General features: G+C 40.1%; 1 protein-coding gene across 5 annotated transcripts in view; it reads left to right on the top strand.

Annotated features, from left to right (window-relative positions):
• PSD3 (pleckstrin and Sec7 domain containing 3) overlaps positions 1–10,674 on the top strand; it is an 835,030-nt gene extending 824,356 nt beyond the window's left edge. For all 5 annotated transcript variants that reach the window (XM_069742411.1, XM_069742393.1, XM_069742401.1 and 2 more), the window contains one exon: positions 5,339–10,674. In XM_069742411.1, coding sequence (XP_069598512.1) covers positions 5,339–5,554 — 216 coding nt within the window. In that variant the 3' untranslated portion in view covers positions 5,555–10,674. The remainder of the gene's footprint in view (positions 1–5,338) is intronic.
• The last annotated feature ends 16,923 nt before the right edge of the window (positions 10,675–27,597 follow it).

The raw sequence follows: 27,597 nt of genomic DNA, 5'->3' as shown, positions 1-27,597 counted from the left end.
AACTGAAGAGAAACAATGATACCAAGCACCAGCCTCCTTTTAAAGTGTCCAGTGATGTCATTCTTACTTAATCATAACTGATCGCCAGCCCTGTCCTCATCAACACCCACACCTGTGTTAATGGATCAATCACTAAGGCTACGTTCACATTGGTGTTCCGCCAATGTGCGTCGCTGTTGCGCCGGCGACGCAGCGGCGACGCGCCCCTATGTTTAACATAGGGGACGCGTGCGTTTTTTGGGTGGCGTTTTTTGACACTTGCGTCGTTTACGACGCTAGCGTCGGACGCAAGAAAATGCAACAAGTTGCATTTTCTGTGCGTCCGATTCTCGTCAAAAAACGACGCACGCGTCGCAAAACGCGCGCGTTTTTGCGTGCGTTTGTGCGCGATTTTTCGTGCGTCGCACGTTGCGTCGCCGACGCAGGGCGGCGCAACGCTAGTGTGAACGTAGCCTAAAACGATGTTAGCTGCTCCTTTTAAGGCAGGACTGCAATGATGTTGAAATGTGTTTTGGGGGTTAAAGTTCATTTTCTGGGCAAATATTGACTTTGAAAGTACAGTAATTGCTGTTAAGCTGATCACTCTGACATTCAGGAGTATATGCAAATTGCCAGTAGAAAAAATGAAGCAGTAGACTTTGGAAAAATTAATATTTGTCTCATTCTCAAAATTTTTGTCCATGACTGAACTAAGTGGCTGTGCAGTATATTACGTGGCTGTGCAATATACTACATAGCTGGGCAATATACTGCGTGTCTGTGCTATAAACTACGTATCTGTGCTATATACTACGTGTTTGTGCTATATACTATGTGGCTTGGCAATATACTACATGGCTGGGCAATATACTACGTGGCTGGGCTATATACTACGTGTCTGTGCTATATACTACGTGTCCGTGCAATATACTACGTGGCTGTGCAATATACTATGTGGCTGTGCTATATACTACGTGGCTGTGCAATATACTACGTGGCTGTGCAATATACTACGTGGCTGTGCAATATACTATGTGGCTGTGCTATATACTATGTGGCTGTGCAATATACTACGTGTCTGTGCTATATACTACGCGTCTGTGCTATATACTACGTGTCTATGCTATATACTACGTTTCTGTGCAATATACTACGTGTCTGTGCAATATACTACGTGTCTGTGCAATATACTACGTGGCTGGGCAATATACTACGTGGGCTGTGCTATATACTACGTGTCTGTGCAATATATTACATGTCTGTGCAATATACTACGTGGCTGGACAACATACTATGTGGCTGGCCAATATACTACGTGGGCTGTGCTATATACTACGTGGCTGGGCAATATACTACGTGACTGTTATATACTACGTAGCTGTGTTATATACTACGTGGCTGTGCAATATACTCTGTGGCTGTGCAATATACTATGTGGCTGTGCAATATACTACGTGTCTGTGCTATATACTACACGTCTGTGCTATATACTACGCGTCTGCTATATACTACGTGTCTGTGCAATATACTACGTGTCTGTGCAATATACTATGTGGCTGGGCAATATACTACGTGGCTGGGCAATATACTACGTGTCTGTGCAATATACTAGATGTCTGTGCAATATACTACGTGGCTGGCAATATACTACGTGGCTGGGCAATATATTACATGTCTGTGCAATATACTACGTGGCTGGGCAACATACTATGTGGCTGGTCAATATACTACGTGGGCTGTGCTATATACTACGTGGCTGGGCAATATACTACGTGGCTGTGTTTTATACTACGTGGCTGTGTTTTATACTACGTAGCTGTGTTATATACTACGTGGCTGTGTTATATACTAAGTGGCTGTGCTACATACTACTTGGCTGTGTTATATACTACGTGGCTGGGCAATATACTACGTGGGCTGTGATATATAGTGTTATATACTGCGTGGGCTGTGCTATATACTGCGTGGGCTGTGCTATATACTGCGTGGGCTGTGCTTTATACTGCGTGGGCTGTGCTATATATTGTGTGGGCTGTGTTATATACTGCGTGGCTGCTATATACTACATTGGCAGTGTTATATACATGGCTGCTATTTACTACATGGATAGTGTTATATACTACGTGGGCAATGTTATATACTGCGTGTGCAATGTTATATACTGCGTGGGCTGTGTTATATACTGTTTGGTACATGGGCTGTGCTATATACTATGTGGCTGCTATGTACATACATAGATACATACATATGCTAGAATACCCGATGCGTTAGAATCGGGCCATCATCTAGTATATATATATATATATTTAGATAATACAATCTTTATATTTTTGCATACCTGTTTTTCTATAATCTGGACACTTAGCGGTAGTTGATGGACTCCTCTGGTTGTATTGTGGTCTCTTGGGTTTCTCTCATGGTGTACAGCTTTCTTCATAAACAATTAGCTCCACAGGCTGCACTATTTGTCCCGGTAATAATGGCGGAATCTTCATTCCAAATGTTAGCTCTTTATAATACACCATTAATGGATGCCTGCTGAATTAAAGTATGTTTTTACTATATGTTTAGACTTCTATATTCACATCAATGTAAAATTTAGTAAGTTGATTTTTCAAGATTATGCCTGCATCCAATTAGTTTAACGTGTCCTAAAATATAGCAGTATCACTCTACATTTTTAAAAGAATGCAGTTATCAGCAAAACACCCATAGAAACTGCTAATATGTGTCAATTGCTATTCCATCCCGCAATGAAATAATCCTAGTGGTTCACTGCAGATACGGTACCTCATGGGAAAGTCTGCAACATAATTATAACATTTGCACAATTCCTCCTATCCTGCTTCTAATGTGCATCCATTTCAAAGGGCCCAGTTCTGTGAAACTACCTTTTTCTTTTGCCCTATGCTACAGAGTTTAAGATTGTTTAACCCCATATATTTAAAATTGGGTTAAATAACTGAATTCCCCTAATTCTGCCACTGTGTTTTGTTTTGTGCGCCATCTCTCCATTGGAGAGATATTCACAAGTATTGCTTTTGGAGCGCAGTATGTGAAATCTCTGTTTGCAGTTCTTCTGTCTGATTTTTCAGTCTTCACTGGGGGCGTATATGGTCACCACTCCTTCACGGATACTGCCAATCACAGCTTGGCAGTTGATCTAGCTGTCTTGTGAGATGCGCAGCTGTACTGTAATCAGCAGTGTCAGGGGAAGGGTGGGTGAAAGAAACACCCAGTTAATATACAAGAAGAGATGTCACATACTGTGCACCAAAAGCAATAAATATGAATATATCTCTGCAGTGGAGTGCACAAAACGTAAAAGAGCATGAAATTCAGGGGAGCTCATAGTAGAATATATATATATATATATATATATATATATATATATATATATATATATATATATAGTATATCTATATACCGTATATACAGTATATTTACAATTTTTTTACTGCAGAGCCCAACCATGTATATATTGCATTACATTATATGTCTGGTATCTGATAAAGTATTATTCCCCAAATAAAACAAGTTATCCCCAATCCTGATGGTAAGGGATAACTTACTGACTTTTGAGGGACTGACCATTGGGACTCCCAGCAATCCTGAGAATGGGACTCGGGAGCTCAACCATGAATGTATTGGAAGGGCGCATGCTTGACTTCTGCTCTATTAATTGTCTATGGAAATGAGCAGACAGCAGAAGCCGAGCATGCACAACTCTGCTCCATCCAGGACAAGACTGCAGGCCCTTGTTCTCAGAATCTCTGGGGGAGGGGAGTTAGTGGTTGTATAGTATGGATCGGAGATAACTTGATTATTTGATGGATGATCCTTTAGAGAGCCTGGTTGATTTTCCTATTCTTTACAATTACAGTATCATGGATGAATGAAAAACAAATATGTTCTCATATACACACACATACATGCACTCATATACACATAGATACACACACATACGCACACATATAGATAGACACAGACACATACATACACACATTCATAAACACATACACACAGACGCACACATCCATAAACACATACATACACACATGCACATACCCACATGCATAAACACATACAGACACACATGCATACACAGACACACACACACATATATAAATACATACACATGCATAAACACAACACATACACAAACGCACACACATGCAGACACATGTATAAACATGCACACATGCACAGACACATAGGGCCTGCTCCAGATTTTCATGGAAAAGGTCTCAGTGGGCTCCTTTAACGTATACCGCAATTTGTGATGCACAGATGCGGCAGAGAAATATAGGACTAGTGCAATGCCAAAGATTTCACTTACTTACAATACATGAGTGATATCTATTGTAAATTCTACAATACCATACAACAGAGTGGATTCAGGTGGTCGAGAGTTCACAGGTTTCAGGGTTTCATTACCTCTAGTATTAGAAGTAAACGAGATATTGATAAATGTACCCCACCAGTAGAAACTGTCCTCAGCAGTGTACCCTTTACAAAGTTAATTTCCTCCTATATAGTCCTCCATACAGTATAATGAGCCCCATATATTGCTCCATACAGTATAATGTACTCCTTATTTTGCTGCATACAGTATAATGAGCCTCATATAATGTTCCATACAGAAGGATCCCCATATAATGCTCCATACAGAATATTGGCCCCATATAATGCTCCATACAGAATGGGCCCCATATAATGCTCCATAGGGCCAGTCTCCTCAGCGACTTCTGTCTCTGTAAAGTGGTTAGGACAGAGGACGTGCTGTAGTGACATCATCGCGCCCTCTGCCCTGAGATGTCAGAGTCACAAGACACAGAAGAGAGAGGACCTGCAGAGGGAGAGGTAAGTATTTCAAACACGGGGGCCCACAGCGTGCTGGTGTCCCTGACGGCTAGTGGGCCCCGGCAAGCAAGGTGCAACTGGTGGTGACGCTTGCCCTGCCTCCAAGGGCCCCCCTCCATCAAGGGGCCCCAGTGCAGCTGCATTAGCGGTATGTCCGCTGCTATCTCATGGATTTTTTACAGGGTATTTAACTCAATTTTTTTGACTAAGTGACAAGTTCTCTTTAAAGGGAATATTTAAAGGATGTTCAATCCAATATCCTCTTCCAATTCTCTCCTGGGTTCAAAGTGGAAATGTATGTTTACAACATGCATTTCTTTCCCCCGCCATCCCCTTCACACATGCCCCTCTCTTTAATGTGTTTGTCTGCAGTACACTCTATGTCCTATTGAGAAAGAGCACATTAATCATTATAAACTATAATAATACAAGGAGAACTATCTGAGATAATCATTTTTTACTATAATAAATGGGTTATTTTGTTTTATCTCTGCAGAAAACTCGGTACGAAGTTTATGTACAGCTGCTGAAAGATGGTGGCAAGGAGCTGCTGGCCATCGGGGAAAATGATAATTCTGGCCTGAAAAAGTCTCATTCCAGCCCCTCTCTCACTCAAGATTCATCACCAGCCAGTGCCAAGATCAAGCGCAACATCTCGGAGAGGAAGGATTACCGGCCAGAGACGCCCAGCATTAAGCAGAAGGTTACCTAAGAAGCATGGGATGAATGAAAGCTGGAGTCAGTCGGCAAGAGCAGCAAAATATTTTGTCCGTCACAATTGTTAACTATCTGTGGTTCATTCAAACAACAAAACAAGTCTGTGACTGATAGGAGCTTGATAGCATTTTCTCTTGCACATTCCTTTTTGCTGTTGGCTGCTCACTATATTGTAGATGTCTTTGTTCCCAATCTGCAGAGTGTGGTATTTTGGCTTATGACAACTCATGAGCTTCAGGTTCAATCCTGTACAGAAAGGCATTGCTAAGAATGCACCTTTCTCCATAGCCGGCCCCGACTCCACCAATATTCACCTTCAACCTGTTCATAGTTGTTAAAGAGGGTAATGACCGGTATTGGGTTACTACATTTTTGCTTTTTTATTAAATTATTATGACTCTAATTATGCAAAAAGTGTTAGTCGAAGTTGGAATTTCCCATGTCATTGGATAGGCAGTACCAGACCAGAGTCCAGCATCATGACTCCTCAGTTTTAACTGATTTTGATATGTAATGGCACATTTGAGCTTACATTGTGTGGACCGTTTATTGCGAGGTACCAGTGTGTTCAATGCTGGACTGGTAGGATACCGTACATTCAGTTTTCAATCCGCACAATGTATCATGTCTGCTAAGGATTGTTCAAGGTCAATCAATTACTGAATGTACTGTACAGTCTTCATCTCAATGGTCAACCAAGCCGAGCGTGCTTTGTGCTTCAGTGTCTGAATTGAATTCTTCCCATAAGGAGATTTATAGGTTTGTTTCTTCCCAGTGCAGAAAATGGGATAAATGGTAGCGGATCTCCTATTCAATAAAGACAGACAGGTCTTTGCTAGTGATTTACGGTAAGAATAATTGAACATTTCTGCCGCTAATTACAGTACATGACTGCTGTGCATTTCATCAGCCCCCCTTCTCATTTCATTCTATAATAGATGCTTTGTATACCTAGTACAGGCTTCAAAGCTAGAATTTCCAGCTACATATTATCATCTATTTTTTGCCATCTTTGAACTTTGTAGTACATTCATATGGGGAGATGCAGAATCCAAAGTGTATAATTAATGACCGATCACAAAAACATCTAAAATACTTAGTAATGAAAAGTACCGAAAATGAGATGCATGGGCATTGTGCTGGAATGATGACTTTTTATTAGTGATGAGCGAATATACTTGTTACTCGAGATTTTCTGAGCACGCTCGGGTGTCCTCCGGGTATTTTTTAGTGCTCGGAGATTTCGTTTTTATTGCCGCATCTGAATTATTTACATCTGTTAGCCAGCTTGATTACATGTGGGGATTCCCTAGCAACCAGGCAACCCCCACATGTACTTATGCAGGCTAACAGATGTAAATCATTCAGCTGCGGCAATAAAAACTAAATCTCCGAGCACTAAAAAATTCTCGGAGGACACCCGAGCATGCTCGAGAAATCATGAGTAACGAGTATATTCGCTCATCACTACTCTTTATGAATTGGCTTCGAAAAAAATATGGCATTAAAAAAAAAATGGCTATAAAAAAAAAAGCAGTGTTCCATCATGACTCAGACGGTACAGTCACCCAGATGCATTTTTAATTTATGATACTCTTGGTATAATGAGATACTACATGTAAATATTCTGTTAATGGGCTTTAATATATATCAAAAGGATGCTGAGATATAAAATGAGTGTATTCCAGAAACTCCAAAAGTCTCCAGGTCTGGGATACGCCATAGCCCAGTCTACAGAGACCACCGTTGTGCATCAGAATCCAATACCACCTTTAGATACTTGATTTCTTCAGCCTATTGTGCCGGCTGACCAAAGCAAACGTCTAATTAGTTGCTATTGGTTTCAACTAATTGGTATCAAGTAAGGCTTTAGCTTAATTTATATGTTATCCTCTCCAAAAAGCTTTTCATAAGGATTATAGAAACAACCAAGCAAGTCCATTTATAGAATTATTATGTTTTCCGAGTGGAAGAGTTTAAGATATTTATATTTCTCCTTCTCCCTAAGCCAAAGCTTGGCAGTTTGATTAATGAAACCTCGGTTCCTTGCTCAGCAGCTTAGCCAACATCATTCTATATGAGCGGCATATTTAGAATGGATTCTGACCATTGGAGACCTGGCACTCACAGCTGTATTACACATTTTGCTTCCTACATCCAATCTAAGGAAAGCAGTATATTGAACCTGGGTGCATCTAATACACAATATGTTTATATTATTATATCTTTGCATAAACCACAACACAAACACAATCAGTCTACAGACTCCTCTAAGGGATAAGAGCCATGTTGTTGGTATCTGATATACATTCTATCGCTATGCATGTTGTAAATACGCATTCCATGTTGAGTGACTTCCCCAAAAAATGTTGTGGAAAATGTTTATTTAATTTTCTAGAACAATGGACACCTTGAATATGAAAATGCATAAATGAAAAGGGCTTCTGTACACAGGGAAATGTTATCTTTTTTAATGTGGGTGTAGAATTATTCCGAACTGGAGCATAGTACATGAACACTCCTACTTTTATTCTATTATTTGGATGGGACCACAGAAGCAACATTAGTAAAAGCTGCATATAGAACATACGACTTCATGAGGACTTAAAGAAGACCTGTCACTTCCTCTAAAATTAAGGTAAAAACCTAGAACCTAAAAATACCCGAGTTCCCATGATTCTGCTGCTTTTTTCACTGCGTCACTCCATTGCAGAGATATTCGCTTTAGTTGGATTTGGAGCACAGTATGTGAAATCTCTGCTTGAAGTCCAACTGGAAATTACCTCGTTTTTTTAGAGTCTTTTCTAAGGGTGTGCACTTTCACCCCTTCCACCCAAAAGCTGCCAATCACAGGTACTCGCAGTTTAGCAGTATCAGTCACTGTGTCTGGGAGGGGTGAAAGTGCGTGCCCACAGAGAAGACTCTGCAGAACAACAAGTTGGTCTGCAAGTGGAGATTTCACATTCTGCAAAAAATTATTATCTTCAATGAAGCGACACAGCACAAAACAGAAAAGATCAGAAGAATCGGGAGCAGAGAGATTTTTACAAGGTATTTTACTCATTTTTTTTGAGCAAGTTACAGGTCCTTTTTAAAGGGATTGTCCTATATTAGAAACATGGGTCTTCTTTTCTAATGCAGCGGTAGTGTTATCCATGGTTTTTATATGGTATCATAGGTCAGTTCCAGTTATCGGGAAAAGCTGCAAAATCAGCAAATGAACATGCAGTTTCTGAAAAAAAGACTATTTTGTCTAATACTCGATACAACAACCCTTTCGGTAAGCAGAAGAAGACATTTTGAAGTGGAAAATGCCCAGTATATTAAAAACAGCCTTTAAGATGAATATTGAATTTAAAGTTAAGATGTAAGGCTCTGCGTACCATCAGTTTTTAGGGTTTATCTTAATAGACCAGGTTTCCTACATAGTCGGTATGATTAATACTTATATTTATTGAGGTTTTTTTGTCTCACATGGCATTTTCTCAAGGTACATGAGCTGGCATTGGTATTGTACGCCTGAGATGGCTTAGATGAAGGACTGATGGACTCAGTGTAGATGTGATATGTATAAAATTGTATATATAGTGTGCAAGGGAATTATTTTTATTTTCTTTAAAATGGTACGATTCCTCAATAGTTTTACATTGAGGTTTATGAATTATGTTGGTTTACACAGGGCAATTTTGCTCTTTTTAATTATTATTTTCTATTATACAGTGCATCTGCTGCCTGATTTTCATCTCATGTTGTGTTCTGCCATTTATCTTTTTTAGCTTTATGTTTATTATTTTATACAACAAATGGGATTCAGTATGGCCAACTTATATTGTTGACTCATTACGTGTACAATGTCAGTGGATATATTGTACCCTCTTGATGATAAGAAGCACTTCCTATGTTCATATGCTCCATAAGACATGTATTTATGCATATACGTAAGAGTTTATTCACACAGTTGGATCAAATCATGTTTTTTGTCGCAAATTTTGCACATTGTGGCAAAATGTTTTGGTTTTGCAAAAAAAAAGTGCTACAAAAAAACAAACAAACCTATTTGACTTCAATGTGTGAATAAACCTTTGATATGCTACTATATGTCTGTTTTAAATATTACCTAATCATAATTTGATTCACACATCCGCGTAAAGATCACAATGTCCAGACCAGGTAAGGTAACAAGATAAGACTAGGATCCGGGGACAGGGTTTTTTCCCATCCGAGAGAATCGGGATGATTATGCTAATCAAGCTCCTTTGATCAGAGTGATCTGATTTTCTCAGATGAGGAGAAGATGAGAAAAAAATAACTTCTCCCATCTTCTCCATTCTGTCAGTGAAAATCGGACCACACTCAGATCTCAGGCTAATTTTTTTTCTACGCACTCGGTGAATTGCATGGTCGAGTGCAGTCTGAATATCAGATGCAAATTGAGCATGCTACAAATTTTTCCTCAGGCAGACTCCGTCCTAGGAAAAAAATCAGACATGTTCACGGCCCCATAGAATAACATTGATCTGAGTGCGATCCAATGTTTTGTTGGATCACACTCAGACTAAAAATACAGTTGTCTGTACGAACACTCAGGCTGATAGCTTGGGTCAGACCCCTATTTAATCTGGGCATTGTGGTCTGTCTATGGACGTGTAAATCTAGGTGGGAAGGATTTTCGTGACTTTACCTTCACCTTATGAGTTTTCACTACAACCCATAGATGCTGTTATTACCTTTATAAACTGTCTTTATTTATTAAAAAAACGATATTTAATTATTTCTAAGTATGTTAGACAAATCTGCCAAGCATTAGAGAATATCCGCATTTGGGATGATGAGTAATGCTACAGGTGGAAGCAATGCATGTCTATAGGTAGTAAGACATAGTAAGAGAATTTTCATGGAATAGGCAAATGCAATTGTTTGTATCTACGAGTCAATTTTATTAATAGTTTTGGTTTACACTGCTGTTTATAAAACTTACTTTATATAGTTTGCAGCAGTGATTACTTGGCTTTAGTGTACTTTATACAAAGGACAATAACTGAAGGTGCCCATGCAGCCGAATGCTTGCTACCGTCGGTAGTAGTTATGTCTCCTGACTCCCTCGTACAAGATAATTATGCTATGCTTATCTAACGGGCTACCCATATACACATTAATTGGTTAGCCTGTCCCATGAAATTGCGAGTTCAGCCAACTTTTATCCATTGTGTTTCAGATACAATAGAAACCTAAGATATGTGTAAGGCTGGGTTCATGATGAGCGTATTAAAAATCATCCGATTTTCATCCAGAAAACTAGGCAAGTCCCATCCCTATGCCATTGGCGTGTGTGTGTTTTACATACGTGTGACATCCGAATTTATACACCAACAGTTTGAAATGTTCATGATCACTTACAGTTTATTACTATCTATATAAATTGGATTCAATACTAATCAGCCGTATGGGATCTGATTTTTTGCACATCTTAGACTTGTATAGTTGAGTCTTATCATACATACGGAAGAAACTAGTGCATGCTGCAATTTTTTTCCACACGGACACTTGGTTTACATGAAAAAACTGTCATCTGAACGGCCCCTTTCAATGACACTGGCCAATGTGCTATCTAATTTCTACTCAGACAGCACACGCCATATAATTTGCTTGTCTGAATGAACCTTAAGCCAAACACATTTTTGACCGACCTCGATCTTAAAATGCCTTCCAATGGGAAGAAGATACAAGCCAGTGGCAGAAACCTCTGGAAGCAGATTGTCTGATCCATTTGTTCTGTCGGGAGACACATTAAAATCCAACATGCCTGATCATAGTTTTCCCTAAATCTGACGGGGGTGAGTCGGGAGGACCCATAAACATTTTTAGTTGTGAATGAGCACCTCTGCTGTATAAATCTGAGGTGTACAGTGTGTTTTCCATCAATAGTGTGGGCAGAGAGGCTTTCTTGAGTCTTTTCAGTACACTGTGACCACCCCTTTTTTCTTTCCGTTGACTAAATGCATTGTTGGCAGCATATTGAGGAAGCCATTGGGCCGTTCGAATCCTTTGTAGTTCCTGTTTCTTAGCCAAAATCTTTCCTGCTTGTAAAGCAGTGATTAGGGTAATATTGTAAATCAGTAAATTGCTTTAAGTTTACAAAATAGAAGAATGTTTGAGTATCCAAAACTGGTAATAGAAAAGCAACATCCAAGTTACGGTACTTTTTCTATGCTTAGGTTTACAATTAGTAGCGCTCCCATATGGCAGCATGTGGCCTAATAAGCTATGGGTAGTCTGCAAATAAACTGTACTTACTGACCTTAGAATCTTTTATCGTTATTTTATAATATTTCTCTATTTACATAGTAAACTATTAACTGAACTGTCGTGTAATTACCCAGGAACGTCACCCAGATTGCAGCACCCATAATTATGTTAAAGTAGCCAAGATTAATTATTTAAAGAATTTTTTTTTTTGTACTTGAGAATCATATTTTACCAACATATATATAGTCACAGTGTCCATTCCTATAATAATATACACAGTCTAAATATAATTCATATGTGCTATATACTTATATATCTAGTTTAGCTCTAATTATGGTACCAGTTTCACTATTTTCGGTGTATATTTCTGACATTTCAATGATTTTGTAAACATTATTAGAATAAAATAGCAGCTTTATCACAGTTAAAATATGATGAACTGATATTGATGTTCCCAGGAGATCTTTACTAAGTATCCGCTCTTAATTTCTTGTCATTAACGGACCTTTGACTTTCAGATTTGTTCGATACTGCTATGGCAGGTATTCCAGAATGGAAAGATTGTTCATACCTTATTCATTTCCTCCCAGCTCATATCTGTTTATTTCCAGATAGTGACACATAAGCTCACACTAAATATAATAGGTGTAGACTAAAAATTGAATTTAGCCTGAGAGAGGTTCAGAACATGGCACATTTGCGGAGATTAGAGCTGCTCGTGCCATTAAGTGCTCACTCCTAAGATACTTAGATTTCTTTTCTATGTGCTGTAATGCAAAATTCTTTTAGATGTTCTTTTCACACATTTCCATCAAGTGCCCCAAAGCTGTAGTTGAATAATACTTCACAGAGGCGCTTAAAAACTTCAAGATTATCCGTTGACACTTAGACAGAATTGGGCAATAAAAGTAACATTCATGAGTATTTATTTTGGCTCCTTATTAGGTATTTCTATTCTGCCTTGCAGTAAATGTAAGAAACTTCCTAATTTTTCTCAAATTTGTTAGCTGTATGGATCAGGCAATATGCAGGACAGTCACGTGCCCTATAACAGGGCAGTTGTGTTCTGGGGGAGCGGACATCACGTTGGCCAGTCACTTGGTGTAGAGCCTCCTCTGCACTGCCTCGTGAATGGGACATCAGCACTGACTTGCTATTTCAGGGCAGGTTATTTAGGTATGAGTCTCTCCTTTGGGATAGATTGAGCGATGAAGCAAATGTATAGGTTATGAGCATAAAGCTTAACCTTTCAACACACAGTCGGGATGTAAAAAAATGATGCATGGAAGGGAGAGTTTAACCAAAATCCTTTTGTGCAAAAATGGTATGTACTTTTTTAAAATAAAGCAGATGATTAGATTTTTTTTTAATAAAAGGTGGAATACTCATTTACGGTTAGGTACTTTCAAATTAGCACTTATAAATATAAATCTTATCATGAAGCATTTGTGCTTATAGGTTCCAGATATATAAATCCAGTACAGCTTTTACTCCTTACATTAATCCCGGATCACATATCTCCTCATAGTGCAAATAACAGTATTCTATCCATCTTCTTATAGCTAGAATTGTTTTGTTCCTGCAAATTATGCTTGTGCTAATTACATTGGGTAAAATATAATGTGTATATATATATATATTTATATATATATATATATATATATTTATGTTATATATATATATATATATATATACAGTGGGGCAAAAAAGTATTTAGTCAGTCAGCAATAGTGCAAGTTCCACCACTTAAAAAGATGAGAGGCGTCTGTAATTTACATCATAGGTAGACCTCAACTATAGGAGACAAACTGAGAAAAAAAAATCCAGAAAATCACATTGTCTGTTTTTTTAACATTTTATTTGCATATTATGGTGGAAAATAAGTATTTGGTCAGAAACAAAATTTCATCTCAATACTTTGTAATATATCCTTTGTTGGCAATGACAGAGGTCAAACGTTTTCTGTAAGTCTTCACAAGGTTGCCACACACTGTTGTTGGTATGTTGGCCCATTCCTCCATGCAGATCTCCTCTAGAGCAGTGATGTTTTTGGCTTTTCGCTTGGCAACACGGACTTTCAACTCCCTCCAAAGGTTTTCTATAGGGTTGAGATTTGGAGACTGGCTAGGCCACTCCAGGACCTTGAAATGCTTCTTACGAAGCCACTCCTTTGTTGCCCTGGCGGTGTGCTTTGGATCAATGTAATGTTGAAAGACCCAGCCACGTTTCATCTTCAATACCCTTGCTGATGGAAGGAGGTTTGCACTCAAAATCTCACGATACATGGCCCCATTCATTCTTTCATGTACCCGGATCAGTCGTCCTGGCCCCTTTGCAGAGAAACAGCCCCAAAGCATGATGTTTCCACCACCATGCTTTACAGTAGGTATGGTGTTTGATGGATGCAACTCAGTATTCTTTTTCCTCCAAACACGACAAGTTGTGTTTCTACCAAACAGTTCCAGTTTGGTTTCATCAGACCATAGGACATTCTCCCAAAACTCCTCTGGATCATCCAAATGCTCTCTAGCAAACTTCAGACGGACCCGGACATGTACTGGCTTAAGCAGTGGGACACGTCTGGCACTGCAGGATCTGAGTCCATGGTGGCGTAGTGTGTTACTTATGGTAGGCCTTGTTACATTGGTCCCAGCTCTCTGCATTTCATTCACTAGGTCCCCCCGCGTGGTTCTGGGATTTTTGCTCACCGTTCTTGTGATCATTCTGACCCCATGGGGTGGGATTTTGCGTGGAGCCCCAGATCGAGGGAGATTATCAGTGGTCTTGTATGTCTTCCATTTTCTAATTATTGCTCCCACTGTTGATTTCTTCACTCCAAGCTGGTTGGCTATTGCAGATTCAGTCTTCCCAGCCTGGTGCAGGGCTACAATTTTGTTTCTGGTGTCCTTTGACAGCTCTTTGGTCTTCACCATAGTGGAGTTTGGAGTCAGACTGTTTGAGGGTGTGCCCAGGTGTCTTTTTATACTGATAACAAGTTTAAACAGGTGCCATTACTACAGGTAATGAGTGGAGGAAAGAGGAGACTCTTAAAGAAGAAGTTACAGGTCTGTGAGAGCCAGAAATGTTGATTGTTTGTTTCTGACCAAATACTTATTTTCCACCATAATATGCAAATAAATTGTTAAAAAAACAGACAATGTGATTTTCTGGATTTTTTTTCTCAGTTTGTCTCCCATAGTTGAGGTCTACCTATGATGTAAATTACAGACGCCTCTCATCTTTTTAAGTGGTGGAACTTGCACTATTGCTGACTGACTAAATACTTTTTTGCCCCACTGTATATTACTTACATCGGTTAATATATATTGTACATTCATCAAAGAAACAAATGTATGTTAGAGACTGGGCTAAACCCCAGTAATTCTCATAATGATGACTTTGCAGCATCCACGGGAGCAGGTTTAGCTGCAGGCACTGTAGAGAGCAGGTCAGGCCAAGTGGGGCCGCACGGCGGAGCAATCTCAAGTACAATTTTAGCGACCTGTAAACACAGACTTGTTTCTCTACGGGTCTGCAGCCGAACTGCCAAAAGCCAACCGCATGTTAATATTATGCTTTATTACTTGACAAGGATGTAACTATACTAGGTGCACAAAATGCAGTTGCACCAAGGACCTAAAACTTAGGGAGGCCCAAAAGGTCCCTGTGGCCCATAAGGGAAGACCAACACTGTTGAAGACCATTGATAGTTATGTGACCTGCTGGATATTTTGCATTGGGATCCAGGAGCTTCAAATTACACCCATTGTTACTTGGGTTTATATAACCCCTCTAATCTGCTGCCTAAAGAATAAACTACGTCAGCCAAGATTTACCTAAGATACATTTTTCTCGCTTTCGATGCTGCTTTAAATATTTGTAATGTAAATTCACTTCTATATGGATAGCATACTTTTACTTGCCCATGAACAGACTGACTGCATAACAACCAAATCCTGTGACCTATGTATGCTAATAGCATGTTTTCTGGCCATTTGCAGTTTGACACTTATGTTGTCACACTACGTGGACAGATTAATTTAGCAAATTCGCACTTCTAAATCTTTAAAATGGGTAAACATTTGATTTCCTATGTGACATCTGATGATAACACTTATTTCCCTTTAGATAAAACAGTTCTCCAAGTGTGATTTTAAGTGTAAGATGGTAAATGTTACCAATGAAATATGCTCAATGTGATGGTACTAATCTGATCAAGGGAATGGTAGGCCCTTTATTGCACATATTATTGCTTTTTCTCTGGGACCTAAAGTCTGTACTTTCTTTTTTAGTTACTATGCCACAAAGTGAATAAATATTTGTACTGTTTTGCAGGCCAATATTTTAGCACTGGTTATTTACATTAAAGTCCGACATGCGCATTAGATGGCTCTCAGATGAACAATGCCTTTGATAATTGTTTGGCCGATCGCAATCTTGGCCATCTCTCCTGTACACTGAGCATTCCTGTTTCTCTATGAGAAAGCCATTGACAAACATCTCTGCTGGGGACTTATCTCCAGGAGAACAAAACAATTGACATTCAAAAATCGGACATGCGCAATTGATATTTCCTTGGGCGGTCATTTGGACAGCATTCCATACACGTTACAGTGTGGGCCGATCCTGTTGGTGTCAGTGCGTTTGGTTGATATTAGTCTAATTTGTGTGGCGTCCTTAATATTTCTAGTCAGAACTGCCTGAGACAGAAATATGGTTTGAGTGCTAGACAGGGCAAAGCAGAGGGTATAGAGTTTTTATATCTCCCTGATAATTATTAAAGGGGTTGTCCAGGATATTAACATTGCTAGCCTATCCATAGAATATATCATCAATGTCTGAGTGGTGGGGGTGCGACACCCGTTACTTCCACTGATCAGCTGTTCCCAGTGTTGGTAGTGGTCGGCACTACTCAGTTATGTGGCTGCACCGCTCTGTTGATGGAATAGTGTGCGTGGTCAGGTACTGCACGTTCGACCGCTGTTAATTTAAATAAAGGGTGGATGTGCAATACCAGGCTATGGCGATTCTACAGTCGACATAGCCATGCTGTGCAGCTCTGTAACTGAGCAGTTGCTGTCAACATCGAGAAACGCAGATTGACTTGGTGCTGGGTGTTGCATCCCCACTGAGCAGACATTGTTGACCTATCTTAAGGATAGGATCAATGTTAAAGATCTGGACAACCTCTTTAAGTGCTTTTAAAAATACCCCAAATTCTTAGTCTGAATAATATTGGGCTGTTTTTTAACATTTTGGTAGTCTTTTTTGTTGGACTTTTCCCAATAAGGCGTGTTTGACACGTCCAACATTTATGGTACAACTTTGGACCACAATGTCCAGGCCGGCTGCGGGTCTTCTGATCCTACACCCTTAAGGCTGTTGAGCTCAGGTCAGGAATCCTCCGGTTGGTCTAATTATTGTAATTCATAATCTGACCATGAATGTCGCACAAATAAAACTAGAGTAAGAAAATGAAAATATTGACAGGTCCATTAACAAAATAGCTGCTCTATTATTAAAAGTTGTAGCATGGAACCTTTTCTAGCTTTAATCATGATCAATGAATGTTATACTTTATACAGTCATCATTACTAATTTTTTTCGGGATTTAATCAAGCTTGCAAATCATGAATGTGGAGCATTTTATTTTAAGGAGCAGAATCAAGATATTTTGATGAAAAGCATAATTTTCAAGCAATCATCTAGCATTTATTGGAAAACCATAATTAGACGGATAGTATGTGTGGAGGGAAGGATATTGGATGTTGATATGTGGGTACTAGATGGGAACAGAATGAAATTTAGGTTATGAAACCGAAAATATTATTTATTGAGTGATGACCGGTTTCATTCTTGGAGATTGTATTTGTTCTAATCTTCATGCGTTTGTCACATGGCTTTCTCCACATCTAAGCTGAATTTTACTAGACTATTTGCTTGTCAGCTCAGCACTGGTCTCACCATTCGTTGTAGCAGCCTATCAATCAGCTGCATGCGGGCTACTAACAATAATTCGGTGCTTCCCAGCCAGTAAGCACTAAGCCTCTTCATCTTATAGGTACTGCATACTTTGAAAGCATGTAAATAAAAGGTTGAACAGCTTGGTAAATACCTTGCATTACTAAAATAATATTAGTCCCGATTTAGAGATTGTATTTCAGTACGGCGCTGCACTCACAATTCTATATTGTTGACTGCACACTGCTCCACTATGAGTTCTTGATTAAGCACTTTACAGTAATTATACTGTATGTTGACTAAGTGACTGTCCTACCTTACAAGAGCATGTTAGGGGGCATCTGTCATCAAGCTAGTTTTTTATATCAATCAGCAGAATTGTGAATACAGCTCTGGATTACAATACAGGTTGTAACTCACAATCAGTGCAGTGACAATTATTTACACAACTGTTGATGTGGATTCTACCTATATGTAAAGTGTAAAATGGTGTCCAACCTTTAAGGTCTTGCCAGCATTTGTGAAGTATAAAAAGTGGCTTAACTTGCATGTGAGTTTATCAAGTAAGTTAAATCAATAGCCAATAACGCTCCTATGTAGAACGTTATGTAAGTGAAGTAGGGACTTCTTCATTGTAGTCATTGTCCTAAATTCTCACCCACTGTAATTTTTACTCTACATTGACTTTAGAGCCTTTGTCTGCCATTTTTTAGAAGTCATAGAATACTGTATATATTTAACATATAGAAGAAGATTGTGGAAGCAAAACAAGTTTGAAGATCACATCCCATCTTTCTTCTGACTTGTTTCACACAATGGAGCTTCTGTGTATAATTGCAGTTCTAATAAAAGATTGTACTAGATTGAAGGAAGCTGTAGAAAGTAATTCTCACACCTCTTTCAATACATCACTGTTGACAGTTTTGTGGTGGCAGATTGCTTTGACTGGCCTTGTGAGACGTGAAAATATAAGCTTGAATTCTGGGTTACAATATCGAATTCTAGTTAAGTGCGGACATGACACGGGTGCAAAAAAGCTGGATGGAGCACTTTTTAAACCATAAAATACTAGAATAGGACAGCTTATAGAGGAATCCTGTCATTTATCATGTTTACGTTGATATTGGTTTTACTTCAATTTCAGATGTACATTATGCCCTTCCCCTTCCAATTTATTGTACATTAGCTAACAAGTCCCCTTATATTTATAGAAGCTGTGATATAGTACATTACTCGATTGTGTAAATGTAACTTTGTGTTTTTATAGGTTGGGATATTGTTGCTTTACAAAAACGAAATACAACAAATTTACAGCATCAAAAATGATTTTTATGTAACGTGAATCATCCAAATTAATGAAGGATCTAAACAAAGTGTGTATATGACATATGTATATGTACAAACTTTAGCAAGAAATAAAACAGATGTATTTCACCTGCAGTGTTGTCTGGCTTGTCATTGTCTTTCCAGCTGCTCCATATGTATGTTGTAGGAGTTGTGTAATTTTAGCTTCGTATGCCTCTCTGCCTTTTTTTTGCCCAAGCTAGATTGGACCATTGTATGAATATAAAACTGAATTACTAATGTTTTGTTATATTGAAAACAGTTTAAATATTGGACCATTGTGGTGATTTGAAATCACAAAGGAAAATTGATATTAAAAATATATTGGAAAACCCTATTACAACAAGTGTGTGCATACAGTTAGGTCCATATATATTTAGACAGAGACAACATTTTTCTAATTTTTGTTATAGACATTACCACAATGAATTTTAAGCAAAACAAATCAGATGCAGTTGAAGACTTTCAGCCTTCATTTGAGGATATCCACATTAACATTGGATGAAGGATTTAGGAGTTTCAGCTCCTTAACATGTGCCACCCTGTTTTTAAAGGGACCATAAGTAATTGGACAGATTCAATAATTTTAAATAAAATGTTAATTTTTAGTACTTGGTTGAAAACCCTTTGTTGGCAATGACTGCCTGAATTCTTGAACTCATGGACATCACCAGACACTGCGTTTCCTCCTTTTTGATGCTCTGCCAGGCCTTCACTCCAGTGGTTTTCAGTTACTGTTTGTTTGTGGGCCTTTCTGTCTGAAGTTTAGTCTTTAACAAGTGAAATGCATGCTCAATTGGGTTGAGATCAGGTGACTGACTTGGCCATTCAAGAATATTCCACTTCTTTGCTTTAATAAACTCCTGGGTTGCTTTGGCTTTATGTTTTGGGTCATTGTCCATCTGTAGTATGAAACGACGACCAATCAGTTTTGCTGCATTTGGCTGGATCTGAGCACACAGTATGTCTCTGAATACCTCAGAATTCATTCGGCTGCTTCTGTCCTGTGTCACATCATCAATAAACACTAGTGACCTAGTGCCACTGGCAGCCATGCATGCCCAAGCCATCACGCTGCCTCCACCGTGTTTTACAGATGATGTGGTATGCTTTGGATCATGAGCTGTACCACGCCTTCACCATACTTTTCTCTTTCCATCATTCTGGTAGAGGTTGATCTTGGTTTCATCTGTCCAAAGAATGTTCTTCCAGAACTGTGCTGGCTTTTTTAGATGTTTTTTAGCAAAGCCCAGTCTAGCCTTTTTATTCTTGATGCTTATGAGTGGCTTGCACCGTGCAGTGAACCCTCTGTATTTACTTTCATGCAATCTTCTCTTTATGGTAGATTTGGCTATTGATACGCCTTCCTCCTGGAGAGTGTTGTTCTCTTGGTTGGCTGTTGTGAACTGGTTTCTCCTCACCATGGAAATTTTTCTGCGATCATCCACCACTGTTGTCTTCCGTGGGTGCCCAGGTCTTTTTGCATTGATGAGTTCACCAGTGCTTTCTTTCTTTCTCAGGATGTACCAAACTGTAGATTTTGCCACTCCTAATAATGTAGCAATTTCTTGGATTTTCTGTTTTTCCAGGATGGTTTGGTTCACCTGCATGGAGAGCTCCTTTGACCACGTTTACTTCACAGCAAAACCTTCCAAATTCAAGCACCACACCTCAAATCAACTCCAGGCCTTTTATCTGCTTAATTGAGAATGACATAACGAAGGGATTGCCCACACCTATCCATGAAATAGCCTTGGAGTCAATTGTCCAATTACTTTTGGTCCCTTTAAAAACAGGGTGGCACATGTTAAGGAGCTGAAACTCCTAAACCCTTCATCCAATTTTAATGTGGATACCCTCAAATGAAAGCTGAAAGTCTGAACTTCAACTGCATCTGGATTGTTTTGTTTAAAATTCATTGTGGTAATGTCTATAACCAAAATTAGAAAAATGTTGTCTCTGTGCAAATATATATGGACCTAACTGTATATACAGCGGATGTAATAAGTATTGAACACGTCACCAATTTTGTAAGTAAATATGTTTCTAAAGGTGCTATTGACATGAAATTCTCACTAGATGTCAATAACAACCCATCCAGGCAAAGAAATCAATCCATAGATGTTCATAAATTGTTTTGAGTATTAATGAGAAATGACACAGGGAAAAAGTATTGCACACATGAAGAGAGGTTCAAAAAGCCATGGAAAGTCAGGACACCGGCTGAAATCTATCAGTAATTAGAAAGCAATCCTGCCATTTAGTGAAAAATAATATCATCTGCTTCAACTGATGGCCTATACCAGTGTTTCCCAAACTCCAGTCCTCATGTACCCCACTGGTCATGTTTTCAGGATTTCCATAGTGTTGCACAGGTGAGACAATTCCTGATGCCTTGATTATACTTCCACTATTTGCGCAATACTAAGGAAATCCTGACCCGTGGGGTCCATGAGGACTGGAGTTTGGGAAACACTGGTCTATACAAAGGTGCGTCATTACCAAGGTGCCACACAAGAAACATCTCATGATGGGTAAAACCAGGGAGCTGTCTCAAGACCTTTGCAAAAAATTCTGATGGCATTGACAGAATAATTTCTAAACTGCTGAAAGTTACAGTGATCACTGTTGGGTCCATAATCCGTAAGTGGAAAGAACATCCCTGCTCCCTACAAGCTTCCAGATTTCAGACAGGAGTGAAAAGAATTTTCAGAAGAGTTGTCCAAGAGCCAAGGACCACCTGTGGAGAGCTACAGAAAGGCCTGGAAACAGCAGATACAATTATATATATAAAGCAGGCAGCACTCAAACATGAAAAACTATTAAATGTCCAGTGAAACTTTCAATAAGCCATATACAGTGGCAACCAAAATTTTTGCATTTTTTCTTAAAAAAGTGTGATTACTGCTGTCTGGTTGTTGTGATGCCATTTCCCTGGTGATTAGTTGAAAGTGCATGAAGTTGTCATCATGCAAGGCCTTAATATTAACCAAAATTCTTTAAAATATTGGTATGGTCATTTAATTAAAAAAAAACAGAATGCTGAAAGTTTTACATATACTATTTATTGATCACAACATAGAGAGTAATTCATTGCTTACAACAATACCATAACTTAGTATTTTGTAGCATAACCTCTTGCTTTAATTACTACACCACACCAACGGGTATTGAAGCCACTAAGATATTCAAGACATTCTGAGGGTTCTTGCTCCATTCTGTTGGCAAATCTGCAAACAACTAGTCTTTATTGTTATGGGTACAGGTCCAAATTCATCACCCTAACTCATCCCAAAGATGCTCTATAGGGTTTAAATCAGGTGATTGGCTTGGCCATTGCAACAGGCGAATATTTTTCTTTGCTAACCAATTTTTGACTGAATTGTATGTGTGTGTAGGATCATTGTCTTGATGGAATTTCCAGCCTCTGCCTACTTTGGTTTCACCATGCATTCATATTTCCATCAATTCTATGCAGAGGGCCAAGTGCAGAAGCAGAAAAGAAGCAGCCTCAAACCATGACATTGTCACCACCATGTTTCACTGTAGGTATTTGGTACCTTACATCATTACGTTTTCCAATTGGGTGTAATATATAGTGCTTGCCATCACTACAAAACAGATTTCGCTTGGATTCATCCGACCACAACACCTTAGAAAAATCTTTATCTATCCATTGGCTGTGTTCTTTGGCAAATTCAAGTCAGACCTTCCTGGTTCTTTGCAAAGATGAAAAGCTTCTTGAATGGAACTCGTGCATTCAACCCTATGCTCTTAGCTGTCACACCACAGTTTGGCGACTCATTTTGACCCCATATTCTTCATTTAGGGCGAAATCCGTACAGCACTTTTATAGACATCAGATCCTGACTTGTCAGCTGTTCCATAACTGTTGTGAATTCCGCTCTTGGGCTCCCTCCGGTGGTTGTAAGTGGCACTTTTGTGAGTTCTGCTCTTGGGCTCCCTCCGGTGGTTTTAAGTGGAATGGCTGCTCCTTGGATTTAGCAGTCAGCAGCTGCTTCCACTGATTGTCTATTCTGCTCGGCTATTTAGCCTGGCTCTTTCCTTAAGCTTGTGCCACTTGTCAATGGTTCCTGGTTGGATTCACATCTCTTTGGATTTCCCTGTTATCCTGACCAGTTCAGCAAAGTTAAGTCCTTGCTTGCTCTTTTCTGTCCACAGGTTGTGGACTTATCCGTTCTGTGCTTTCTATGTTTGTCCAGCTTGTCAGTATGAATTAACTCTGGGAAGCAGATTTACCCTCCACACCTTTAGTCAGGTGTGGAGATTTTTGTAAACTCTGTGTGGATTTTTTGTAGTGTTTTATACTGACCGCACAGTATTCTATCCTGTCCTATCTATCTAGCTAGACTGGCCTCCTGTGCTCATCCTGGTTTCATTCTGTGTATGTCTTTTCCCTCTCCACTCACAGTCATTACTTGTGGGGGGCTATCTATCCTTTGGGGATTTTCTCTGAGGCAAGATAGTTTTCCTGTTTCTATCTTTAGGGGTAGTTAGATCTTAGGCTGTGACGAGGTGCCTAGGGAGTGTCAGGAGCATCCCACGGCTACTTCTAGTGTTGTGTTGAGCTTAGGGACTGCGGTCAGTACAGGTACCACTTCCTTCAGAGCTCGTCCAATGTTGCTCCTAAACCACCAGATCATAACAGTACAAGTGGCCAAAAATGAATTAAATGCATCTCAAAAGAAGGAAAAAATTCTGAACCATTTTTTTTTCTGTGCTCTGTCTTGTCTTTTATTTTTCCTCTTGATCTCTGGGTGGTTCAGGATTTATGCTCTGGCATGGATGTTCAGGGTTTATTTTCTCGTGTGGATCAACTTGCTGCAAGAGTACAGAGTATCCAAGATTATGTTGTCCAGACTCTGGCTTTGGAGCCTAGAATTCCTACTCCTGATTTGTTATTTGGGGACAGATCCAAATTTTTGAACTTTAAAAATAACTGCAAATTGTTTTTTGCTTTGAAACCCCGTTCTTCTGGTGATCTCATTCAGCAAGTTAAAATCATCATATCCTTGCTGCGTGGTGACCCTCAGGACTGGGCATTCTCCCTTGAATCAGGGGATCCGGCATTGCTGAATGTAGACGCATATTTTCAAGCGCTCGGATTATTGTATGACGAACCTAATTCTGTGGATCATGCAGAAAAAACCCTGTTGGCCCTGTGTCAAGGTCAGGAAGCGGCAGAATTATACTGCCAGAAATTTAGGAAATGGTCTGTGCTCACTAAATGGAATGAGGATGCTCTGGCTGCTATTTTCAGAAAAAGTCTTTCTGAAGCCCTTAAAGATGTTATGGTGGGTTTCCCTACGCCTACTGGTTTGAGCGAATCTATGTCTCTAGCCATTCAGATTGATCGGCGTCTGCGCGAGCGCAAAGCTATGCACCATATGGCAGTGTCCTCTGAGCAGAGTCCTGAACCTATGCAATGTGATAGGATTTTGACTAGAACAGAACGGCAGGAATTCAAACGTCAGAATAGGCTGTGTTTTTACTGTGGTGATTCTGCTCATGTTATTTCTGATTGCCCTAAACGTACTAGGAGGGTCGCTAGGTCTGTTACCATTAGTACTGTACAGCCTAAATTTCTTTTATCTGTGACCCTGATTTGCTCATTGTCCTTTTCTGTCATGGCATTTGTGGATTCAGGTGCTGCCCTGAACTTAATGGACTTAGAATTCGCCAGGCGCTGTGGTTTTTCCTTGCAGCCTTTGCGGAGCCCTATTCCTTTGAGGGGCATTGATGCTACACCATTGGCCAAGGATAAACCTCAGTACTAGACGCAGATGACCATGTACATGGCTCCAGCACATCAGGAAAATTGCCGTTTTCTGGTGTTGCATAACCTGCATGATGTTGTTGTACTGGGTTTTCCATGGTTACAGGAACATAATCCGGTGCTGGATTGGAAAACTATGTCTGTGACTAGTTGGGGTTGTCAAGGGGTACATAGTGACGTTCCTTTGATGTCAATTTCCTCTTCCCCCTCTTCTGAGGTCCCTGAGTTTTTGTCGGATTTCCAGGATGTATTTGATGAGCCCAAGTCCAGTTCCCTTCCTCCACATAGGGACTGTGATTGTGCTATTAACTTGATTCCTGGTTGTAAGTTCCCTAAGGGCCGACTTTTCAGTCTGTCTGTGCCAGAGCATGCCGCCATGCGGAGCTATGTTAAGGAATCTTTAGAGAAAGGGCATATTCGGCCGTCTTCGTCACCATTGGGAGCGGGTTTCTTTTTTGTTGCTAAGAAGGATGGCTCCTTGAGACCCTGTATAGAATATTGTCTTCTTAATAAGATCACGGTCAAATTCCAATACCCCTTGCCTTTGCTTTCTGATTTGTTTGCTCAGATTAAGGGGGCTAGTTGGTTTACTAAGATTGACCTCTGAGGGGCATATAATCTTGTTCGTATTAAACAGGGTGACGAATGGAAAACTGCATTTAATACGCCCGAAGGCCATTTTGAATACCTTGTGATGCCATTCGAGCTCTCTAATGCTCCATCTGTGTTCCAATCCTTCATGCATGATATTTTCCGCAATTATCTTGATAAATTCATGGTTGTATATTTGGATGATATTTTGATTTTTTCCGATGATTGGGAGTCTCATGTGAAGCAGGTCAGGATGGTATTCCAGATCCTTCGTGATAATGCTTTATTTGTGAAGGGGTCTAAGTGCCTATTCGGAGTTCAGAAGGTCTCTTTTTTGGGTTTTATTTTTTCTCCCTCGTCTATGGAAATGGATCCTGTTAAGGTCCAAGCTATTCATGACTGGATTCAACCCACATCTGTGAAGAGCCTTCAAAAATTTTTGGGCTTTGCTAATTTCTATCGCCGTTTCATTGCCAACTTTTCCAGTGTGGTTAAGCCCCTTACTGATTTGACGAAGAAAGGCGCTGATGTGACGAATTGGTCCTCTGCGGCTGTGGAGGCCTTTCGGGAGCTTAAACGCCGATTTACTTCTGCCCCTGTGTTGCGTCAGCCGGATGTTTCTCTTCCTTTTCAGGTTGAGGTTGACGCTTCTGAGATTGGGGCAGGGGCCGTTTTGTCTCAGAGGGATTCTGAAGGTTCTTTGATGAATCCGTGTGCTTTTTTTTCCAGAAAGTTTTCGCCTGCAGAACACAATTATGATGTCGGCAATCGGGAGTTGTTGGCTATGAAGTGGGCGTTTGAGGAGTGGCGACATTGGCTTGAGGGAGCTAAGCACAGCGTTGTGGTCTTGACTGATCATAAGAATCTGATTTACCTCGAGTCGGCCAAGCGGCTGAATCCTAGACAGGCTCGATGGTCCCTGTTTTTCTCCTGTTTTGATTTTGTGGTCTCGTATCTTCCGGGATCTAAGAATGTTAAGGCTGATGTCCTCTCTAGGAGTTTTTCGCCTGATTCTCCTGGAGTCCTTGAGCCGGTTGGCATTCTTAAGGAAGGGGTGATTCTTTCTGCCATTTCCCCTGATTTGCAGCGGGTGCTTCGGGAATTTCAGGCTGATAGGCCTGACCGCTGTCCAGTGGGGAAGCTGTTTGTTCCTGATGGATGGACAAGTAAGGTGATTTCTGAGGTTCATTGTTCAGTGTTGGCTGGCCATCTGGGATTTTTGGTACCAGAGATTTGGTTGCTAGGTCCTTTTGGTGGCCTTCCTTGTCGCGCGATGTGCGTGCTTTTGTGCAGTCCTGTGGGACTTGCGCCTGGGCCAAGCCTTGCTGTTCCCGCGCTAGTGGGCTGCTTTTGCCTTTGCCGCTCCCTGAGAGGCCCTGGACGCATATTTCCATGGATTTTATTTCGGATCTTCCTGTTTCCCAGAAGATGTCTGTTATCTGGGTTGTTTGTCACCGGTTTTCTAAAATGGTCCATCTGGTACCTTTGCCTAAGTTGCCTTCCTCCTCAGATTTGGTTCCATTGTTTTTTCAGCATGTGGTTCGTTTGCATGGCATTCCGGAGAATAATGTGTCTGATAGAGGTTCTCAGTTTGTCTCTAGGTTTTGGCGGGCCTTTTGTGCTAGGATGGGCATTGATTTGTCCTTTTCTTCGGCGTTTCATCCTCAGACTAATGGCCAAACTGAGCGAACTAATCAGACCTTGGAGACCTATTTGAGATGCTTTGTGTCTGCTGATCAGGATGATTGGGTGGCTTTCTTGCTGTTGGCCGAGTTTGCCCTTAATAATCGGGCTAGTTCGGCTACTTTGCTTTCACCTTTCTTTTGTAATTTTGGTTTTCATCCTCGTTTTTCTTCTGGGCAGGTTGAGCCTTCTGATTGTCCTGGTGTGGATTCTGTGGTGGACAGGCTGCAGCAGATTTGGACTCATGTGGTGGACAATTTGACGTTGTCTCAGGAAAGGGCTCAACGTTTTGCTAACCGCCGTCGGTGTGTTGGTCCCCGGCTTCGTGTGGGGGATTTGGTTTGGTTATCTTCTCGTCATGTTCCTATGAAGGTTTCTTCCCCTAAGTTTAAGCCTCGGTTTATTGGTCCTTATAA

The sequence above is a fragment of the Ranitomeya imitator genome, chromosome 1 (genome assembly GCF_032444005.1).
Source record: "Ranitomeya imitator isolate aRanImi1 chromosome 1, aRanImi1.pri, whole genome shotgun sequence".
Taxonomy (NCBI): domain Eukaryota; kingdom Metazoa; phylum Chordata; class Amphibia; order Anura; family Dendrobatidae; genus Ranitomeya; species Ranitomeya imitator.
Note: the sequence above shows the minus strand (reverse complement) of the source record. Positions and strands in the feature narration are given on the sequence as shown.